Genomic DNA, 20,274 nt, shown 5'->3' with positions numbered 1-20,274 from the left:
TTGTTTGTTTAATTTGTGATGCTACTGTTAATTGTTGACCAGAAATAATTTATTATTTATTTATTTTGTGCTGATACTCTTGATTGGTTCTTTTTTTTTTTTAGTTTCTCTTATTTAGTTAGTTGGTTAGTGCTACTACTCTTTATTGGTTACCTGAAATATTTTATTTTTTATAAAATATTTATTTATTTATTTTTAATAATATTATATTTTTATTTTTATATCTTATTTATTTATTTAATTTGTGATGATACTTCAGCAGCATTATTTTTTTCTGTCTGATAATTTATTTACAATAGAATTAGAAAAATATTTACAGATATTATACATTTATTAATTTTATTTATTAAAATAACTTTTTATTTTTTGTATCAAAGTCAGATTGTGGTGTTTCTAATCTTTTTGTTTTCGTGTAATAAAAGTCCCCATTTCTTTTATAGATTATTTTATTGCATAGAAAAGAGTGAACAGCAGAATGCAATTATTTGCAAATCTAATAAACCCATATTTTATTCCTAGTAGAACATTTAGATATATTTAGAAATTTCTATACATTTAGAAATATAATAAATTTGCTTTTGCATTTGCTTTCTGAAAAAATCCCATGCAAAGGGAAATTTATACAGATGCATTTGCATTGAAAATAATGCAAGATGCCTAAATTCACAGCTGATTGGTCCCTTATTAGTAAACACTGAGGTGACATGCAGCTTCCCTTCCAGTGTAGAAAGTCTGAAGCTGTTGTGACGTGATTTAGGATGATATCAGTATAGAAACTGCTGTGAGCTGCTTCCTTTATTTCATCATCTGCTTCTACAGACATGAGTTCTGATGTGTTTGGCCATTTCTGACCTCTCTCCTCATGCCCTGCTCCCCATTCCTTTCTGTCCAACAGAATTTACTGTTATTGTCCCGTCATTCAGTCCTGACCCTGTTTTATCTTCGCTAAATTACCCGTTTTACTCTCTTACGCAACTGGACATCTTGCTGTTGGAAACAGAGTAGTTTCCAGAATAATACAAGGCAATTTCATCGTCCTTTGACAGCCTCAGATCATTTTTATAGCTTAAAATGGGAAGATCCATCCAGTAGAGTACTTTCAAAAGGCCGTAACATCTGCAAATGGGAGATTACGGTATCTGGAATGGGCTTTCGTTTGATTGTTGAAAGATTCTGGGTTTGTGAAAGACTCCAGCTGTTCTGTAGCTTAAGCCTGACTTGAAGTTTACTGTATTATTGAGGTTTGCACTGTCAAAATCATCAGTGTTTTTTTTATTTCTGTCCTCATGCATAGTTTCTAAAAACTATATATGATTTTACATATTAACCAGAAAAGGTGTTTGCTGAAGCCATTGCTTATTTTAGCTATCCTTTTTTTATAATAAACATCACTTCCACTGCTAAATTTAATCTGCACAAAAATGACACCTTACATTAACGCCTAAGATGTGCATTTGACCCCTAAACATAGACGTGGCTTCACTTTAGAGGTGTCTAGTTTTCAATATTTATTTTCTCTTATTAATAACAGGAGGTTATTGCCTCGAGTGTGATCAGAAATACTGTTTGAAGCTTCCAGGAATGAAAACCATCTATTGACAGATTTACAGCGAATGTTTTTGGACATTGGCCAAGTCTGAAGTAATGTGTTGAGTCCTCAGCTGCTGTAAAAGACAAACCGCAGTTTGCGTGTCATATATCAGATGATTTTATGAGCTCCGGTTCTTATTATCATAGCATTAAATTAAATGTCATTAACTCATGTCAGACCAGTTTGACTTGCTGTCGTCTTTTTGTTTTTGAAGAATTGTAGCTACACTTATGAATTTAATAAAAGTTATTGAGTTAATCTGTCCTCATGCAAAGCGATTTTATGACTTCAGAAGACTTAAAAATGTAGTTCATGTGTTGTATGGACTTTTAAACTTGTTTTTTTTTTAATATTCGATTTAGTTTTTATTTTTAAAATTTTAATTGTAGTTATTTTCATTTTGTGTGATTTTTAGTAGTTTTCATTTTTAAAAACAAAGCAATGTTTTCATATTTAATTTAAGCCTTATGTATTTTATTTTATTTTAGAATTGTTTTTTATTTCAGTTAAAGTTTATTTTATGTCAAGTAACATTTTAAAAAAAAAATATTTATAGTTACGAAACGTGTTTATATTTGACTTTTTTATTTTTCAATTAGTTTTTAGATTTTAGTTGAAATTTTGGTCATTTTGTTGTTTGTTTTTGTCATTTTTTTTTTTAAAAAATGATTTTATTTTATTTCACTTTCAGTTTTTTTTTTTTTTTTTTTTTTATTATTTTATTTCAGTTAAAGTTTATTTTATGTCAAGTAACACTTTAAAAAAAAATTAAATAGTATTAGTTATCGCTTTGGCTGGATAACTGTATCTAAAATAAAACTGCTTTGTGTATTTTAGTAAATAAAATTGTCAACTTCCGAACATGTTTTTTGTGGTTGTTTTCAGGACATAGATGAGCTGTCCAACACATCGCTGTTCTCCTCACCATCTGATTCGCTGTCAGAGTATCCAGACCCTTCAGGATTTGGCACCGATAGCCTGGCACAGTTGCCCGCCGAGGTCCCCGCGCCACAGATGTACTGGGAAATACCTGGACACAGTCAGAGACCGGTATTCATGCACTGCTTTTCTCTTGGATATTTAATTGTCTGATGGTTTCAATGGTCACATGGATGTTTGCATGCACATTTTTGAGCCTATTATACTTAATAAGCCAACAAAGATTATGGTCATGTACATGCATTGAACCATTTTCCTTTATCAGCGTAAAAAGCCTAAGCATAATCTGATACATTGATTACCCTGATTTTGACTGGCATTCACCTGCGTTTTGTGTTCTTATCAAAGTGCGCAAGTGTCATACATGACAGAAAAGCGTCTTTACTGTGAATCGAAGTGCATCCAGTCATTGCCAGCATTTCTTTGTATGGAAAAGGAAAATATATGCATAATGTTCACTCCAACTCCTTCTTGTCCCAAGAAAGTATAAAAATGTTCTTATCTCATGCAGCTGAGGTGGAAGCTGTTCAGTCTTCGAAAATGCGACTGAGTCCATGCAAGAATAATACAAGGCAATTTCATAGTCTTTTGACAGCCTCAGATCATTTTTATAGCGTAAAATTGAAAGATCCATTCGGTAGAGCACTTGCAAGACGCTGTAACATCTGCAAATAGGAGATTACAGTATCTGGAGTGGGCTTTCATTTGATCGTTGCAGGATTCTGACTCAAGCTGTTCTGTAGCTTAAGCCTAACTTAAAGTTTACTGTATACTTTTGGACTGTAAAAATGGGAAGATATCATTGCAACAAACCTTATTCTTTACTGTCAAGTCAATTTGCTGTAGTACTAAGAGATTTTTCCGTGCAAGCTGCTACTTGCAAACTAATCTCTAAACATATTGGGTTAGCTTAAGCATTGTCTAGATAAGTTTCCCGCTGACTTTGAAGTGCTTTGGGGTTTTTAATGATTTATTTAATATCTCAAATCACAAAACAAATGGAATATTTGGAGTCGGATGCACAAATGATTACATTTTAACATCACTACAAGAGAATAACATGCAAATGGAGATTTGTGGGAGCTTCAGGTTATTGGTTTGCACGTAAATTGATAAAATGGGTTATTTTAATAAGCTTATGTTTAGATCAACGTATTAGTGTGCAAGTAAACGGATCAATGATCAGTTCTCTCTCTTTTATGTTGAGCCCTGAGCAAGTTTAATAATAGTCAGGGATGACTATTGATTGATGATTTTATATATATATATACACTACCACTCAAAAGTTTGGGATCAGTAAGACTTGAAATGTTTTTTAAAGAATTCTCATGCTCATCAAGGCTGCATTTATTTGATCAAAAATACAGAAAAAAACAGTAATATTGCAAAATGTTATCACAATATGAAATAATGTTGTTTTATTTTAATATACTTTAAAATATAATTTATTCCTGTGATGCGAAGCTGAATTTTTATCAGCTGTTACTCTAGTCATAAGTGTCACATGATCTTTCAGAAGTCATTGTAATATGCTGATTTATGATTAAAATTACCAATGTTGGAAACAGTTGTGCTGACAAATATTTTTTTTTTGGAAGCTGTGACTTTTTTTTTTTTTTTTTTTTTTTTTTTAGGATTCTTTGAATAACAAGTTAAAAAGAACAGCATTTATTCAAAATATAAATCTTTTCTAACAGTGTAAATCTATGCTATCTCTTTTTAATTTAACACATTGGTAAATAAAAGTTTTTTGTTTTGTTTTTTCCAAAAAAGAAAGAATACAATTTACTGACACCAAACTTTTAAAAAGTAGTGTATATTGTTAGAAAACCTTTCTATTTTATATAAATGTTGTTGTTTTAACCTTTTACTGATCAAGGAAGCCTAAAAAAAAAGTATCAGAGGTTCCAAAAAAACTGTTAATAAATCAGCATATTTTTTTGAAGGATCATGTGACACTGAACACTGGAGTAATGATGCTGAAAATGCAAATTTAATTACAGATATAAATTAAATTTTAATGTATATTAATAGAACATCATTGTTTTACATCATAATAATATTTCACAATTTTACATTTTTTTTCTGTATTTTTGATCAAATGAACATAAGAACATAAGAGCCTTAATGAGCATAAGAAACATTTTTAAAACCATTAAAAATGACTGATCGCAAACTTTTGAGCAGCAGTGTATATCTGGGTTTCTGTAATTTACAACCTGAAAAGTATGACATAAACTGCATAAATCTGAGAAAAAAGTGTTTTCTGCCAAAATAAAAGCTCTGTGATTTTTTTTTTTTTTTTTTTTTTTTTTTTTCTTGTGTAAAGGGAAAGAAATTTTATATATATAATTTCTTTCCCTTCATATACAGATATAGATATAGATATAGATATATTTTTTTTACAATTATAATAATGTTGTTGCTTTCCTTGTTTGTTTGTCTTTAGCTGATCACATACCTGAATAGATAATTGTAAAGGGATAGTTCAGCCAAAAATAAAAATTCTGTCATCATTTACTCACCCTCAAGGTGTTGCCAAAAGACTTCCATAGTATTTTGTTTCCGTACAATGGAAGTCAATGGCTACCGTCAGCTGCCTGGTTACCAACATTCTTTAAAGTATCTACTTTTGTGTTCAGCCGAAGAAAAAAACTCAGGTTTGGAACAACTTGAGGTTGCATACGTGATGACAAAAATTTAATTTCTGTGTGAACTATCCCTTTAATACTCCTCACCGGTAAAGTTTATACATTTATACACTGTGTAATTTCATATGAGTGTTCAACATCTCTGTATCTATGTTCTTCAGCAGAACCTGAGCATGTTTCCTGGATTCCTGAGCAATCTGTCTGGATTTAAGGTAGATCCTCTCCCTGTTTCTAATACTTTATGCACAGTTTCACCACATTTCATCATCTTTTGTTTTGTGCCCTTTCATTCTTACAGCCTGCTGCTGCTGCTCCTCCTCTGCCGCCACCACTGGAGGAAGAGGAGGAGGCAGATGAGGAAGAGACGGAGGAGTTGGGGCACGCTGACACGTACGCCGAATACAAGCCATCCAAATGTAAATAGACAAGTCGTATCATAATAATCTACAGTACATGAGTGGGCAGGATGAGCCAAATATATATTTTTACATCACGGTAATGATGTATAACATGTAGTGATTTTAAAATCCTTGCAGGTGCTAAAAAAGTCTTAGAGTCTGTTTTTTCAAATTTTAAAACATTTTAAATGATATATTGTAACTTTTAAAGGTTTTAAATATTTAAATGGTATAGGAAAAGTCTTAACTTCTTAAAACGCTTAAAAGGCTCGTAATCAGTTAATATCATGCATTTATGGTGGTACATATGTGACCCTGGACCACAAAAGCAGTCATAAGTAGCACGGGTATATTTGTAGCAGTAGCCAACAATACATTGTATGGCAGAAATTATTAGGATATTAAGTAAACATATATTTTGTAAATTTCCTTCCGCAAATATGTCAAAACTTAATTTATTCATAATATGCATTGCTAAGAACTTAATTTGGACAACTTTACAGGTGATTTTTTCTTCTTTTTTTTTTTGCACTCTTAGATTTCAGATTTTCAAATAGTTGTACCTCGACCAAATATTGTTCTATACTAATTATTCATACATTAACAATTTTTAGCATTTTTATTATTCTTTTTGTGGTCCAGGGTCACATATAGTGTTTATAGTGTAATATGTTGTATATGCTTAAAATTCCGTATTTAATCTTTTTTGAAGGAGCAGCTGGAAGTAGTAACACAAACATTTCAAAACAAGAGTCCTGATGTGGTTTGGGCTTGTTTAAAATTAAAAGTCCTACATTATGCACGTGTGTGTGTGTGTGTGTGTGTGTGTGTATATATATATATATATATATATATATATACACACACACACACACACACACAGTACTGTGCAAAAGTGTTAGGCCACTAGTATTTTCATCAGCTAAAAATGGTTTAAAGTCAGTCTGTTGCTGTAGTGTGTCAGTAAGAAGTATCAGTTTACATTTCTAAACATTCATTTTGCCATTAATTATAATAATCCAGTGAGATTTTTGTATGGAGCACAGGCTGTTGTCAGACTCCTTGTGCAAACAGAGATCTGGTCTCTCCATCATTCAATCCAGTCTGTTTTAAGAAACAGAAAAAACGGAGACAGACTAAATCCAGAAGAACTGTGGCAAAATCTCCAAGATGCTTAAAGAGACCTACACCTACAAAGCTACAGTACTGTTAACATTTTTAGGCAGTTAGGCACATAAAATGAGGATGCTGTCAAAAATGTCATAAATAGATTTTCTTTATCAATGAACTTCTATCAACTAAAATAAATCAGCATTTGATGTGACCATCCTTTGCATTTAAAATAGCATTTGCCCTAGGTGCACTTGTGGATAGTTTTTCAGGTAGCTTTGCAGGTCGGTTACTTGAAACATCTTGGCGATGTTGAAACAGTTCTTCTGGATTTAGTCTGTCTCAGTTTTTCTGTGCCTTCATGTCATTCCAGAGACAGACTGGATGATGGTGAGATCACATGTCTGTGCAGAGCACTGGCTGTTGTCAGACTGCCTGTGCAAACAAAAATCTCACTAGATTATTACAATTAAATTGAAATGTAAACTTATGTTTCCTACTGACACTACAGCAAAAGATAGAAATAACTTACTTTAAACCATTTTTTAGCTGGTGAAAATACTAGTGGCCTAAGACTTTTGCAGTGTGTGTGTGTGTGTGTATATATATATATATATATATATATATGTGTGTGTATATATATATATATATATATATATATATATATATACACACACACACACACACACACACATATACACATCATGTAGGTCTAATTAATTAGAATAATCTGACATACATGATTTATTTCAAGGTTGTATTAGGTTGATTACCTTTTATTAGGTCTGCAATGATAAACCATAAAAAAGGGAAAAATAGGGTGAAATATATTAATTCATTTTTAAACTTTTTTTTTTTTTGCATTTAAATGTGGAGAATATAAATGAATTTAATTTAACAATAAATAATGTAGTTGAATATGATGCAATATTTACCTTCAGCCCACAGCTTTTAGTCATTTTTTTTTTTTTTTTTTTTTTTTTTTTTTGGTACTTCACAGTTAAAAAAAAAAAAAAAAAAAAATCACCTCTGACATATGGTATTAATTTTATTTGCACAAGTCTTAAAATATTTAAAATGAATAAGCATCATGGTGCCCACCCTCATACAGAATAAATTCAACTCATTGAATTCATACTTTGTGGTGCTTCCTTTGCAAATAAATGCTCTGTTCACATGTGCACAGCTACTATAGGAATCTCTCATCCTGACATCGTGGTGGAGACCAACACACTGTCCAGTGTTCCTCCTCCTGACATCACCTACACACTGTCCATTCCAGACAACACCATTAACTCCGGCCTGCTGTCCGCCCTGCAGCTGGAGGCCATCATCTATGCCTGCCAGGTACTGTTGCTCTACACTCTCTCTGCTCTTCTCTTTCTACTCACAGATGAGTTTAGTGAGTGTATAAAATCATCTTCGTGCTTGTGTTTTTCAGCAACACGAGGTGATTCTTCAGAACGGTCAGCGAGCCGGGTTTCTGATCGGAGACGGAGCCGGCGTCGGGAAGGGCCGCACTGTAGCCGGAATCATACTGGAGAATTTCTTAAAGGGACGGAAGAAAGCGCTATGGTAAACACCCGCATGCGTGCTCACGTTCAGTCAAACTCATGAGACTGTTGATTCATGCTGATGAATTTATGCGTAACGGAGGGATTTTTCTGGGTATTTTAGGTTCAGTGTGTCAAATGACCTGAAGTACGATGCTGAGAGAGATCTCAAAGACATAGAAGCTCCCAACATCCCTGTGTTTGCTTTAAATAAGGTTTGTGAACTGAATCATTACTGCTATTACATCGGTATTGTATACTTTAGACTAGTGTTTTCCAAACGTGATGGATCTGAAAAGTGTTTGTGAGTTGTTGGAAAACATGTGACGCTGGACCACAAAACCAGTCTTAAGTCACATGGGTATGTTTGTAGTAATAGCCAACAATACATCGTATGGGTCAAAATTATTGATTTTTCTTTTATGCCAAAAATCATTAGGATATTAAGTAAAGATCATGTTCCATGAAGATATTTTGTAAATTTCCTGCTGTAAATATATCAAAATGTTTGATTAGTAATATGCATTGACAAGAACTTAATTTGGACAACTTTAAAGGCAATTTTCTCAATATTTTTTTTTTTTTTTTTGCACCCTCAGATTCCAGATTTTCAAATAGTATAAATGAGCATTGACTCTTATGACTGGTTTTGTGGTCCAGGGTCACACATGATTGATTAAATTTTAATGTAAAATTTGCATAATTTTAGAATAAAAACCGCCAAAATAAAATGCTAAAAATATTTTATTTTATATATATGTATATATTTAATTTTAAATATTAAATAGGTTATTATTAGGTTAATATTATTAGGTTATTAGATTAATATTAAATAGGTTAACATTTTAAATGTATTAATTTTAAATATTAAATTTTATTTATTTATTTATGTATGTGCTAAATTTATCCTTACCATACAGGATAAAAATATAGGAGAATAGTGGAAAAAAAATATAGTAAATATTGCATTTTATGTCATCATTAACTGACATCAGAAAACTGAACCAGTGTTATTTTAGTGTTATTTAAATACGATTAGTATTTAGTATTAGTAGTATTAGTATTTATTAATGCTCTTTTAGATTTTTAGTTTTTAACTAGGTTTTAGTAATTTTGTGTTTTTGTTTTTTAAAAAACATTATTTTATTTTTTTAAATGTTTAAATATTATTTTTAAACATTTAAATATTTCTGTTTAGCTTTAACTTATTTCTGTTTTAGTCATTTTCATACTTTTAATACTTTTATTTTAATACAGTTATTTGCGAAGACAACATTTCAAGTTTTCTGTATTTTTCATCTATTTATTCCTTATTTCAGCATTATTTCAGTCAACTACACTTATTTTGAATAGTTCTAGTTTTGTTTTAGTTAACAACACTGCCTTGAACCTGCAAATGTGTTAAATGATTGATATGTTAACTTTAAATCTGGATGGACTTCAAGTGAATTTTAGGTCAAAGGGCTTTGGCTGACCAAAATATTTGTGAATCCATTAGACAGTAACCATTTCCTGTATAAAAAACAGTCTAGTAAATGTTAAAGTAAGCCATGAGAACATCACAGTCACACATCCACTTATGCAGCTTGCTTTTATAAATGTCTTGTTTTCTGCCATATACATTAGTAGAAGTTATGTGCCAAGTTTTCATTTACTCTTTAAAATGTACTGGAATAAATCTCCAAGTCCGCTGAAACATTTATATTTGTGTGAACTAGTAATATTTAAAAAAACTGCTGTTTACTTCATTACCGTAGACATCTTATTTTGCTTGCTTGTGCTCTGGTTGGTCAAAACTGAGACTTTGGTTCAGTCACGTTGTTTATTAAATGTTTATGTCCGCTTTTCCTCTTTCACACAGATTAAATACGGAGATACGGCTACCTCAGAGGGCGTTTTATTCGCCACATACTCAGCGCTGATTGGAGAGAGCCAGGCCGGAGGGCAGCACCGCACCAGACTCAAACAGATCCTGGACTGGTGCAAACCCAGCTTTGATGGAGTCGTATCCTTTACTTCCAGCGTTGCAGCTTAAATCTTTTAGAAAGCAATGACTTCAGGTTGTCATTGAAAATTACCAAAGGGAACTTATTTATAAGGTTGCGTGTTGTTTTTGCTTCTGTACCTTTAAGACTTATGTATAAGAATATGCAAATGATCTCTGTTATGATTGGCTAACCTCTGTGTAGCATCATAGTGCACACCGTCATTCGTCAGGGCGCCAGTTAATATGCGTGAACAAAAGTTTTGTGCTGTTGATCCTTGACCTTTAACCTCAGATTGTGTTTGACGAGTGCCATAAGGCTAAAAATGCGACCTCCACAAAAATGGGCAAAGCCGTCCTGGACTTGCAGAGCAAACTGCCCCGGGCGAGAGTGGTGTATGCTAGTGCCACAGGTGGGTGTTTCTAAGGGTTTTTTTTTTATTTATTTTTTTTTTGTTAAATGTTCTTTTTTTTAAAGAAGTCTCTTCTGCTCACCAAGGCTGCATTTATTTGATTCAAAATATAGCATATAAACCAGTAATATTTTGAAATATTATTACATTTTAAAATAACTTTCAGCATCATTACTTCTTTGCAGAGTAAAAGTATTAATTTCTTTCACAAAAAAAAAAAAAAAAAAAAAAAAAAGTTTTCTATATTCAGCTATGCCATCACAGGAATAAATTACTTTAAATAATATACTTTAAATATTTTAAAATATATAAAAATAGAAAAAATGTTTTAAATTGTAATTGTTTCATTATTATTATTATTATTATTATTATTATTATTATTATTATTATTTATTTTTATTATTATTTTTTTTGTTACATATTTTTGTTATATTTTCTGTTTTTATTTTAATTATATTTTAATTAATATTTTATTAATGTTGTTGTTTTTAGTCATTTTTGTTTGAGTATTAAATGTCTAAATACTTATTAATTTTTAATTTTAGAATGAAAATGAAAAATAAAAAATGTTGTCTTTATGACTAGATTATTATTTTACTGTTTTTGATCAAATAAATGCAGCCCTGGTGTGCATATTTTTATATTTTCTGTTTTTATTTTAATGATAATGTTTTATTAATTTTGTTTATAGTCATTTTTGTTTTAGTATTACATATGTCTGTATACTTTTTATTCATTTTTTAATTTTAGTACATCAAGTTTAAATGAAAATGAAAAATGTTTTTTGATGACTAGCTGAAATAAAATGTGTTTTTTTTTTTTTAAATGTTTTATTTTAATATATATATTTACCTAAAAAAATAATATGATTTATGGTAAATATTTTTATATTTATTTATTTTTTTAAATTGTAATAATATTTTTATATTAATATTATTTTTATTTTATTTTTTTACTGTTTTTGATCAAATAAATGCAGCGTTGGTGTGCATATTTTTCTATTTTCTGTTTTTATTTTAATTATAATGTTTTATTAATTGTTTATAATCATAAAGTGTAATATGGTCTTGTAATAAAATGTAACATTATATTACATTTTATTTTAGTTATTAAATTTCTGTTTAAATTTTTTTTTTTTTTTTTTTTTTTTTTAAGATTTTTTTTTTACAGTAGTCCTTTTTTATTTAATTGAGTTATTTTCCAAAAAAAAAACCATAGCCAAATCCCTGTAAAAACTGTTCATTATGGTTTTATGCATTTCATGAGTTTTCAGTCTTCCTCGTTCTCATTCGCTAGGTGCTTCTGAGCCAAAGAATATGATATACATGAGCCGACTGGGGATCTGGGGACAAGGAACGCCGTTTAAGACGTTTGATGACTTCCTGCATGCTATAGAGAAGAGGTCAGAGGTCATGCTCAGTATCAGAGATCAAGGCTTTGATTTCTCCAGTGATGTTTCTTTTATCTGAAAACATTTGCTCACATTCCGTGTTTCAGGGGTGTTGGTGCCATGGAGATTGTTGCCATGGACATGAAAGTGAGTGGCATGTATATCGCACGGCAGCTGAGTTTTTCCGGCGTCTCCTTTCGTATAGAGGAGATCACACTGGACGAAGAGTTCAAACTAGTCTACAACAAAGCAGCTAGACTGGTGAGAGAAACACTTGTGGCCGAATCATTTGTCCCAAATAATGTTTGCAGATGGAAGTTAAAGTATTTTTTTCTGTCTAGTGGGCCGAGGCTCTCGAACTGTTCACCAGAGCTGCTGACACGCTGGGTCTGGCCTCCCGTAAGTCTCTGTGGGGTCAGTTCTGGTCGTCACACCAGAGGTTTTTTAAGTACCTCTGCATCGCCGCTAAAGTCCGTCGTCTGGTTGAACTCGCTCATACTGAGATGCGGCAAGACAAGGTGAGTCACTGATTAAGATTTGTGATTTTGCTCATTAAAAACCCATGGATAGATTTGAATAGGGCAGCACAATTAATTAGAATTACACTAAAATTGCATTATTGCTTAAATCACAAAGGCTACGATTTAAATTATTAATTGTGATTTATAAAAATTAGAAATGCTTATAAACCAAACTAAAGGGAAGCATTAAGGGCTTCCCTGTCAGAATAACAGCTTGATGATTTAACATTTTAAAATAAAGTAATTAATTTGTTTTTTAATTGTATAGCTGTATTATAAATTAAAAAATAAAATAAAAAATAATAATTTTGAATTTTAATTTTAATTAATTAAAAAAAAAAAATGACTATGAAAAGAAGCATTAAGGGCTCCCCTATCAAAATAAAAGCTTGATGATTTTAGCATTTTAAAATGAAGTAATAAAATAATGAAGTAATTAGTAGTTTAATTTTATTGCTGTTTTGTAAAATAAAAACTAAAATGAATTATTATTCTGTTCTTTTTCTTATATTATAAAAGGTATTACATATTAAGATATAAAAATATATATAAGATATTACAATGGTAATATTTCTTTTTTAATTTCTTATTTTTTTAACATTTAGTAATAAAAATAATAATAATAGTAATATTAGTAAGTCTGAGATTATATAGTGTGGAAAAAAACTATAAAATAACAATAATATATTGGAAATGCTATAAAAAGAGAAGCATTATTAAGGGCTTCCCTGTCAAAATAAAAGCTTGATAATTTAACACTTTAAAAGAATTAAATAATAAGTATTTTAATTTTACTGCAGTATTGTAAAATAAAAAATAACATAAATTATGTTCTTAATTTTTTTTCTTATATTATAAAAGATTTTACATGTTAAGATGTAAATACAATAGTAATATTTTTTTCTTATTTCTTGTAATTTTTTTGTATTTAATAATAATAATAAATCTGATATTGTATAATAATAAAAACTATAAAATAATATATTGAAAAGACTATAAAATAATAAAAAATTATATAATAATAATAATAATAATAATATAATTTATGAACAATAATTTTAATAATAATTTTATAGTCTTTTCACCCTGAACCCTGTATTAATTGTGTTAAATGTGACTCCGCCTCTTTCCTGTGTCTTTTCAAACAGTGCATCGTGATTGGTCTGCAGTCCACAGGAGAGGCTCGTACTCGAGAGGTCCTGGATGAAAACGACGGACACCTGGACAGATTCGTCTCCGCTGCTGAGTGAGTGTCTGAAAGTCCACTAGTACAACTTCTATCTTCTTTAATGTAGAAACACTGAAATCTCCAGCAAATCACCAATAGACCAATCAGAATCAAGTCTTACATAATAATCAAAATAAAAAATATGCAGGTCTGTGGTTATGCGTCACTGTAGGTGAGCTAGAATTAAGCATTTGTGGGTTTTTGTCCTGTAGGGGTGTTTTCCAGTCGTTAGTTCAGAAACACTTCCCAACAGAGAAACCTAAAAGAGAGAAGAGCGCCGCAAGCAAGAGGAAACGTGAGTCACGTCATTTTTTCCTTTGAGGATTTGTGCTGTATCAAGCATTATTGTGTCTCTGTGGGTTTTTGTGCGTCATCAATCTTTCTGAAACTCTTTCTTTGCCTTCTGAAGGAAAATCCAGAGCCCGGCCTTCAAAATTTCCAAAGCACTGTGTGGAAGTGGGCGGGGTTATTAAAATCAGCGACGACTCAGACTCCGACTCTGACGAGATTGACAGCGTCTCTAACTCCTCCCCCGAATCACTACAGGACAACGACGATGTGATTTTTGTGAACCACATCAACGGACCTGCTGGTTGGTTGAATTGAATGCAAAATAGTCATTGTGCTTTTAAAAAGAATTTGTCTGTGCCCTCCTGTTCATTCAGGAAATGAAACACTGACACAGTCACTCCAGATGCTGCTCACGCTTATTAAATCAGGCCTAATTTCAGTCTAGACAGCCAAACCACAAAGGAGTAATTAAGGTCTGCTGCAAACTATGCTGAAGTCATCCTGTGTGTGCTTTCAGCTAAACTAGAAGAACTCAAGCAGAGGCTGCTGGGTAAAATAGCAGAGCTGGGGAAGGAGCTGCCGCTCAACACTCTCGACGAGCTCATTGACAGGTTTGGAGGACCAGAGAAGGTCTCTGAGGTGAGGAGTCACTGTAATGCACTTACACTTACATGAATACTAAATAGAAATGGTGACGTTATAATTTGCATATTATTGACTAGCATTTAGTCTCAGCCTCAGACGACATGTACAGGCATTCACAGACCGTCTGATGGAAATTTCACACAAAAAAGCCAAGTTTTTGTTAAGCTTTCAGACTCAAATATGACAAGTGTTTTTTCAGTCCACCAGGTAACAAAGTTATGTTTACTAGGTCCCAGGCTGCTCCTGCAATTTTTTTGAATTTGAAATAAATATATATATATATATATATATACACAACACATAATTATTATTAAATAATACAATACATACTAAAATACATAAGTAAATAATCAAATAAATTAATATTACATGAAAACGTTTAAAAATTGATGAAGGTTAGAAATGTTGCCCTGTTAAATTACTGAAAGTACAATGGAAATAAATAGAAATGTATAAATAAAGCTAAATAGAAATAATAAGAAAATTAGGCAACTGCCTTAAATAGAGAAAAAAAAAGCACTGTTGAAAGCACTAAAATTGCTAAAAGGACTGAAATAAAAAAAAAAAAAAAAATACACAAAAAAAGACAAATACACCTAACAAAACTTCTAAAACTACAACTGAAATATATATAAAATATATAGAAAAAAAAAAAAAAAAAAAAAACTTAAGTGAAAATGAGAATTGTTTAATTTTAATATTAAAATTATTAAAATTACTGAATGTAAAATGGAAAAAGATATTATTATAGAAATATATAAAGCTAAATAGAAATAAAAAAACTTAAAAATTTGAAAATTATGCAACTGCCTTAAATACATTTTTTTGGAAGTATTAAAATTGCTAAAATTACAACTGAAATAAAAAAATAAAAAACAAACAAAAAGCTAAATATATATATATAAAAAAAAAAAAACTAATAAAAATGCCAAAAACACAAAATTACTAAAACTACACCTAAAAAAAACTTAAATTAAAATGAGAAATGTTACTAAATTACTGAAAGTACAATGGGAATAAATATCAATATATGTAAAGCTAAATAGAAATAAAAAAACCTTAAAAATTAGAAAATTAGGCAACTGCCTTAAATATAAATTTTTTTGAAGTATTAAAATTGTTAAAATTACAACTGAAAGAAATAAATAAACAAACAAGCAAAAAAAGCTAAATATAAAAAAACTAATAAAAATGCCAAAAACACTTAACAGAATTACTAAAACTACAACTGAAAAAAAACTTAAATGAAAATGAGAAAAGTTACTAAAATTACTGAACACACAGTGGAAATAAATATAAAGCTAAATAGAAATAGAAAAAGACCCTTAAATAAATATTAGAAAATTAGGCAACTTAAATATAAAATTGTTGTAAGTACTAAAATTACTTAAATTACAAATGAAATAAATAAAAAGCCAAAAAAATATTAAAATAGAAATATAAAAAAAAAAAACTAATCAAAAAAATGTTAAATAAAAAAAAATAATAACAACTGAAGTTAATATGAATTAAATGGAATTAAAAAAAAAAACTTTAATGAAAATGAGAAATGTTGCTTTGGCAGCTGCCTCATATAAAAAGTTGTAATACTAAAATTACAACTGAAATGTATATAAATATAAAAATAAAATAAAGGTGTAAGCTAAATATAAATTAAAAAAAAAAAAGTAATACAAAATGACAAGACAAAAAATTACAAATACTAAATTACTAAAACTTCAATTAAAATGAAAACTTTAAAAAATTATGAAAAATTATAAAAACAAACGCTCGTTCAAAATATTAATAAATGCTATAGTATATAGTTTATAAAATAAAATAGTATATAAAATAAATAGTATATAAATTACAGAAAAACAACACTGCTCTTAGGGTTTTGGTTGAGACACTTGATGCTTGTTCACTTTTGTATATTAGACTAACATCACAATGTTATGACACACAAGTTAAATGCTAAACATATGTATGTGTGTGTGTGTGTGTAGATGACGGGCCGTAAGGGACGTGTAGTGCGGCGTCCTGATGGCAGCGTTCGATATGAGACCAGAGCGGAACAGGGCCTGACCATCGACCACGTCAACGTCAGAGAAAAAGAGCGCTTCATGACCGGAGAGAAGGTGACGACCTCTGACCTACAAACACAGAACACCAGCTCCATTCTGAATGATTGTACTAATGCTCTTTCGCTTTCTTTCTCAGCTCATCGCCATCATCTCTGAAGCGGCTAGTTCGGGCATCTCTCTACAGGCAGATAAACGCGTGCAGAACCGCAAGAGAAGAGTTCACATGACCTTAGAGCTGCCGTGGAGCGCCGACCGTGCCATCCAGCAGTTCGGTGAGTGTCTGTGTTTGTTTGCATGTGTGTTGGAGAGGCATGGAGGAGGTTGCTAATTTTGTGGCTGTATCTTATCAGGTCGAACACATCGCTCAAATCAGGTTACGGCTCCAGAGTATATCTTCCTCATCTCTGAACTGGCTGGAGAGAGACGCTTCGCCTCCATCGTTGCCAAGAGATTGGAGAGCCTGGTAAAGTCTAACCACAGTCTGTTTTTTAGACGTTATATACACTAGCACATGTGCGCAGCATTTGCATCATGTTGTAACAAGGTTTGACTCAAAGCTTTCACTGTCAAGTCATGTTTTTGCTCATTTCAAAAACAAAACTGCTTGAGGTGACAAAATCTTAGCAAATAAGAACTTGATGTTTGAGAGCTTGATGCTTGCTTTTTTCCCTAAGGAACTCATGCTCTTGATTTGGAGCGCATAAAGACTTTTACTGAAAAATTATCAGATCATTTGTTTTCCTTAATAAAGGGTTATGATGCAAGCAAAAAATAATAATAATAATTTATTTAAAAACAAAAAATGCATTAGGTGTTTAAATATTTCTGCTTTAAAAATTTAATTAATATGGATTTTTTTACATTTTAAACATTGAATTAATTGCCAGATACAGTTTATTGTGTATACCAGTAATTTCCAGAAAAACTGTTGTTCTGCATAATGCAGTACTTGTGAACTTAATGGAAATGCATCCACATTAAAATGTCTGTTGTGTTTTGTAGGGGGCGCTGACACACGGGGACCGACGAGCAACTGAATCCAGAGACCTGAGCCAGTACAACTTTGAGAACAAAGTAGGAGCGTTTTTTTTAGGGTGTTATTTTAGTCTTATTTATATACTATTATAATATTTTGAATTAGCTTTTATTTTTATATTTTCAGTTTTCATTTTAACTTTAATTTGTTGTAGTAGTTTAATGTCCTTTTTGTCATTTTTAAACATTTCTATATATTTTTCTAAATTATTTTTTATTATTATATTTTATTATAAGTTATTTATTTTACTTTTTTTAATTGTATTTTTTTCATTCTATTTCTCATTGTCATTTTGTCACTCTATTATTTTTTCAAAATGTTTTTTTAGCTTTATTTCAATTACTGAATTTTTTTAATAGCTTTAGACTTAACTTTAGTTAACAATAACAACACTGGACTAGACATGGCCTCATGTGACTTAAGACTTTGATATTTTTATTTTATTTTATTATTTTTATTTTTTTGTATTTTATATTTCTGAAACATGAACTGCAATATGGTTCACATTTGGTCAAAAAAAAAAACAAAAACAACAAGCCCAGTGAGGGGAAGAAAACAAAGTTTGAACCAAGCAATTGAACCGGTTTGTTTTTTACCTTTTGTCTGTCTTAGTACGGCACCAAAGCTTTGGATAAGATCACTAAAGCCATCCTCGGGCACATCGACAACAAAGTCCCTCCACCGAAAGGCTACCCAGGAGGACCCATCATGTTCTTCAGAGGTAATGTCAGCTGTTCTGATGTGCTTCAGTGGTGCAGATCATGCCAGTTTGATCAAAAGTGACAGTAAGGACATTTATAATGTTACAAAAGTGTTCTGTGTTCAATAAATCCTGTTCTTTTTAAACTTTCTATTCATCTGTGAATCCTGAAAATATGTGAACACTAACATATTGGGCAGCGCAACCTTTTTTAACATTGATAATGATCAGAAATGTTTCTTGAGCAGCAAATCAGCATATTAGAATGATTTCTAAATAATCATGTGACACTGCAGACTGGAGTAATGATGCTGAAAATTCAGCTTTGCGTCAAAGAAATAAATTATATTTAAAAATAAATTCACACAGAAAGCAGCCATTTTTAAATTGAAATAATATTTCCAAATTTTTACTGCATTTTTGATATTAATATTCATATGTGTGTTTCAGATATGAAGAAAGGCATGATTGATGTGGGGATCTTCTGTAAGGAGCCACGTCTGGGTCTGAATACAGAGAAAGGTAAATGTAATACAATAACAACACAATGATGCAATGATACTTCTGCTTGAATATATTTATTAGTGATAAAAATATAACTTCTAGCATGTTGAAAATACACTGACAGCACTGTTGGATAATGCACATTTATTCTTATGTGTTACTGATGTGATTCCTGTCATTGGAGTGCTTTATTGATAGTAGCATTACATTTACATGCAGAAATGTTTTTTGTATTTATGTAAATGACATGCATGAAATGCATTGATTATATATGCAAGTAATTTGCATTCGACCAAGTGGCTAATTGCCTTTGTTTTGTCCTGTATTCCAGACTGCACCATCACTAAGTTTCTGAACCGTATTTTGGGTTTGGAGGTATATCAGCAGAACTCTTTGTTCCAGTACTTCACCGATAACTTCGACTACTTGATCAACAAGGACAAAAAAGAGGGAAAATATGACATGGGAATATTGGGTGAGGAACCTGAATGTGCACATCAGACTTATATTGAGTTAAAAAGAGTTTCATGGTAGTGGGTTCGTACAAAGTGCTTGAAGTACTTGAATTTAATTAAGGCCTGGAAAACCCTTGAAAATAGCAATATTCCTGAAGAGGTACTTGAAAAGTGCTTGAATTATTAAGAGAATGTATCTATGAAATAAGTGTTTAATTTTATCAATAAGCACTTATCTTTTTACGCAAAATTCACACAAAGCATACCATTTTTCGTTTATTTGTTAATGTCAGAAAACAATCGAGCTAAGCCAGTGGTAGTACTGACAGTGTTGTGTAAACATGTAAACAGATGAAACTAATCAATTGAGTCATTTATGCTGGATCCGCTCAGATTGATTCAAACTGGTGACTTCGACCAATCATTTCAAGTGATTCACTGGCAAAAACCAAATCAAATTAAAAGAGTTATTCATTTTCAAATTTCAGCATCGCTTGTAACGAATTTAAAAAGCACATAGTGATTGCGTTGCAAAATGATTCACTGTTTTGATGCACTCCAGTCGGATTGTGTGTAGTGAATCATTTGTTTCAAAACGGGAATTCAAATGGCGTTTCGTGAGTCATTTGATTTAGATTGGAACTTTACGTATTGCAAATCATTTGATTCAGGTCAGGACTTCAGAGTGTATATCGAATCATTTCATTTCGATCGGAATGGGTTTGTGAATCATTTAGTGAATTGAATGATTCAAATCAAACGATTCACGACACGCGATTTGAAGTCCCGATTTAAATCAAAT

General features: G+C 31.0%; 1 protein-coding gene across 4 annotated transcripts in view; it reads left to right on the top strand.

Annotated features, from left to right (window-relative positions):
* sbno2a (strawberry notch homolog 2a) overlaps positions 1-20,274 on the top strand; it is a 38,167-nt gene that overhangs the window by 6,685 nt on the left and 11,208 nt on the right. For 3 of the 4 annotated variants that reach the window (XM_051134578.1, XM_051134563.1, XM_051134571.1), the window contains exons 5-26: positions 2,477-2,641; positions 5,343-5,393; positions 5,480-5,597; positions 7,876-8,036; positions 8,131-8,264; positions 8,367-8,457; positions 10,104-10,247; positions 10,522-10,639; positions 11,936-12,041; positions 12,137-12,290; positions 12,371-12,547; positions 13,699-13,796; positions 13,991-14,073; positions 14,188-14,370; positions 14,587-14,708; positions 16,700-16,831; positions 16,914-17,049; positions 17,128-17,240; positions 17,780-17,851; positions 18,426-18,534; positions 18,964-19,035; positions 19,349-19,492. In XM_051134578.1, coding sequence (XP_050990535.1) covers positions 2,477-2,641; positions 5,343-5,393; positions 5,480-5,597; positions 7,876-8,036; positions 8,131-8,264; positions 8,367-8,457; positions 10,104-10,247; positions 10,522-10,639; positions 11,936-12,041; positions 12,137-12,290; positions 12,371-12,547; positions 13,699-13,796; positions 13,991-14,073; positions 14,188-14,370; positions 14,587-14,708; positions 16,700-16,831; positions 16,914-17,049; positions 17,128-17,240; positions 17,780-17,851; positions 18,426-18,534; positions 18,964-19,035; positions 19,349-19,492 — 2,683 coding nt within the window. The remainder of the gene's footprint in view (positions 1-2,476; positions 2,642-5,342; positions 5,394-5,479; positions 5,598-7,875; positions 8,037-8,130; positions 8,265-8,366; positions 8,458-10,103; positions 10,248-10,521; positions 10,640-11,935; positions 12,042-12,136; positions 12,291-12,370; positions 12,548-13,698; positions 13,797-13,990; positions 14,074-14,187; positions 14,371-14,586; positions 14,709-16,699; positions 16,832-16,913; positions 17,050-17,127; positions 17,241-17,779; positions 17,852-18,425; positions 18,535-18,963; positions 19,036-19,348; positions 19,493-20,274) is intronic. The other variant, XM_051134587.1, reaches the window with a different exon arrangement.

The sequence above is a fragment of the Labeo rohita genome, chromosome 2 (genome assembly GCF_022985175.1).
Source record: "Labeo rohita strain BAU-BD-2019 chromosome 2, IGBB_LRoh.1.0, whole genome shotgun sequence".
Lineage (NCBI taxonomy): Eukaryota > Metazoa > Chordata > Actinopteri > Cypriniformes > Cyprinidae > Labeo > Labeo rohita.
Note: the sequence above shows the minus strand (reverse complement) of the source record. Positions and strands in the feature narration are given on the sequence as shown.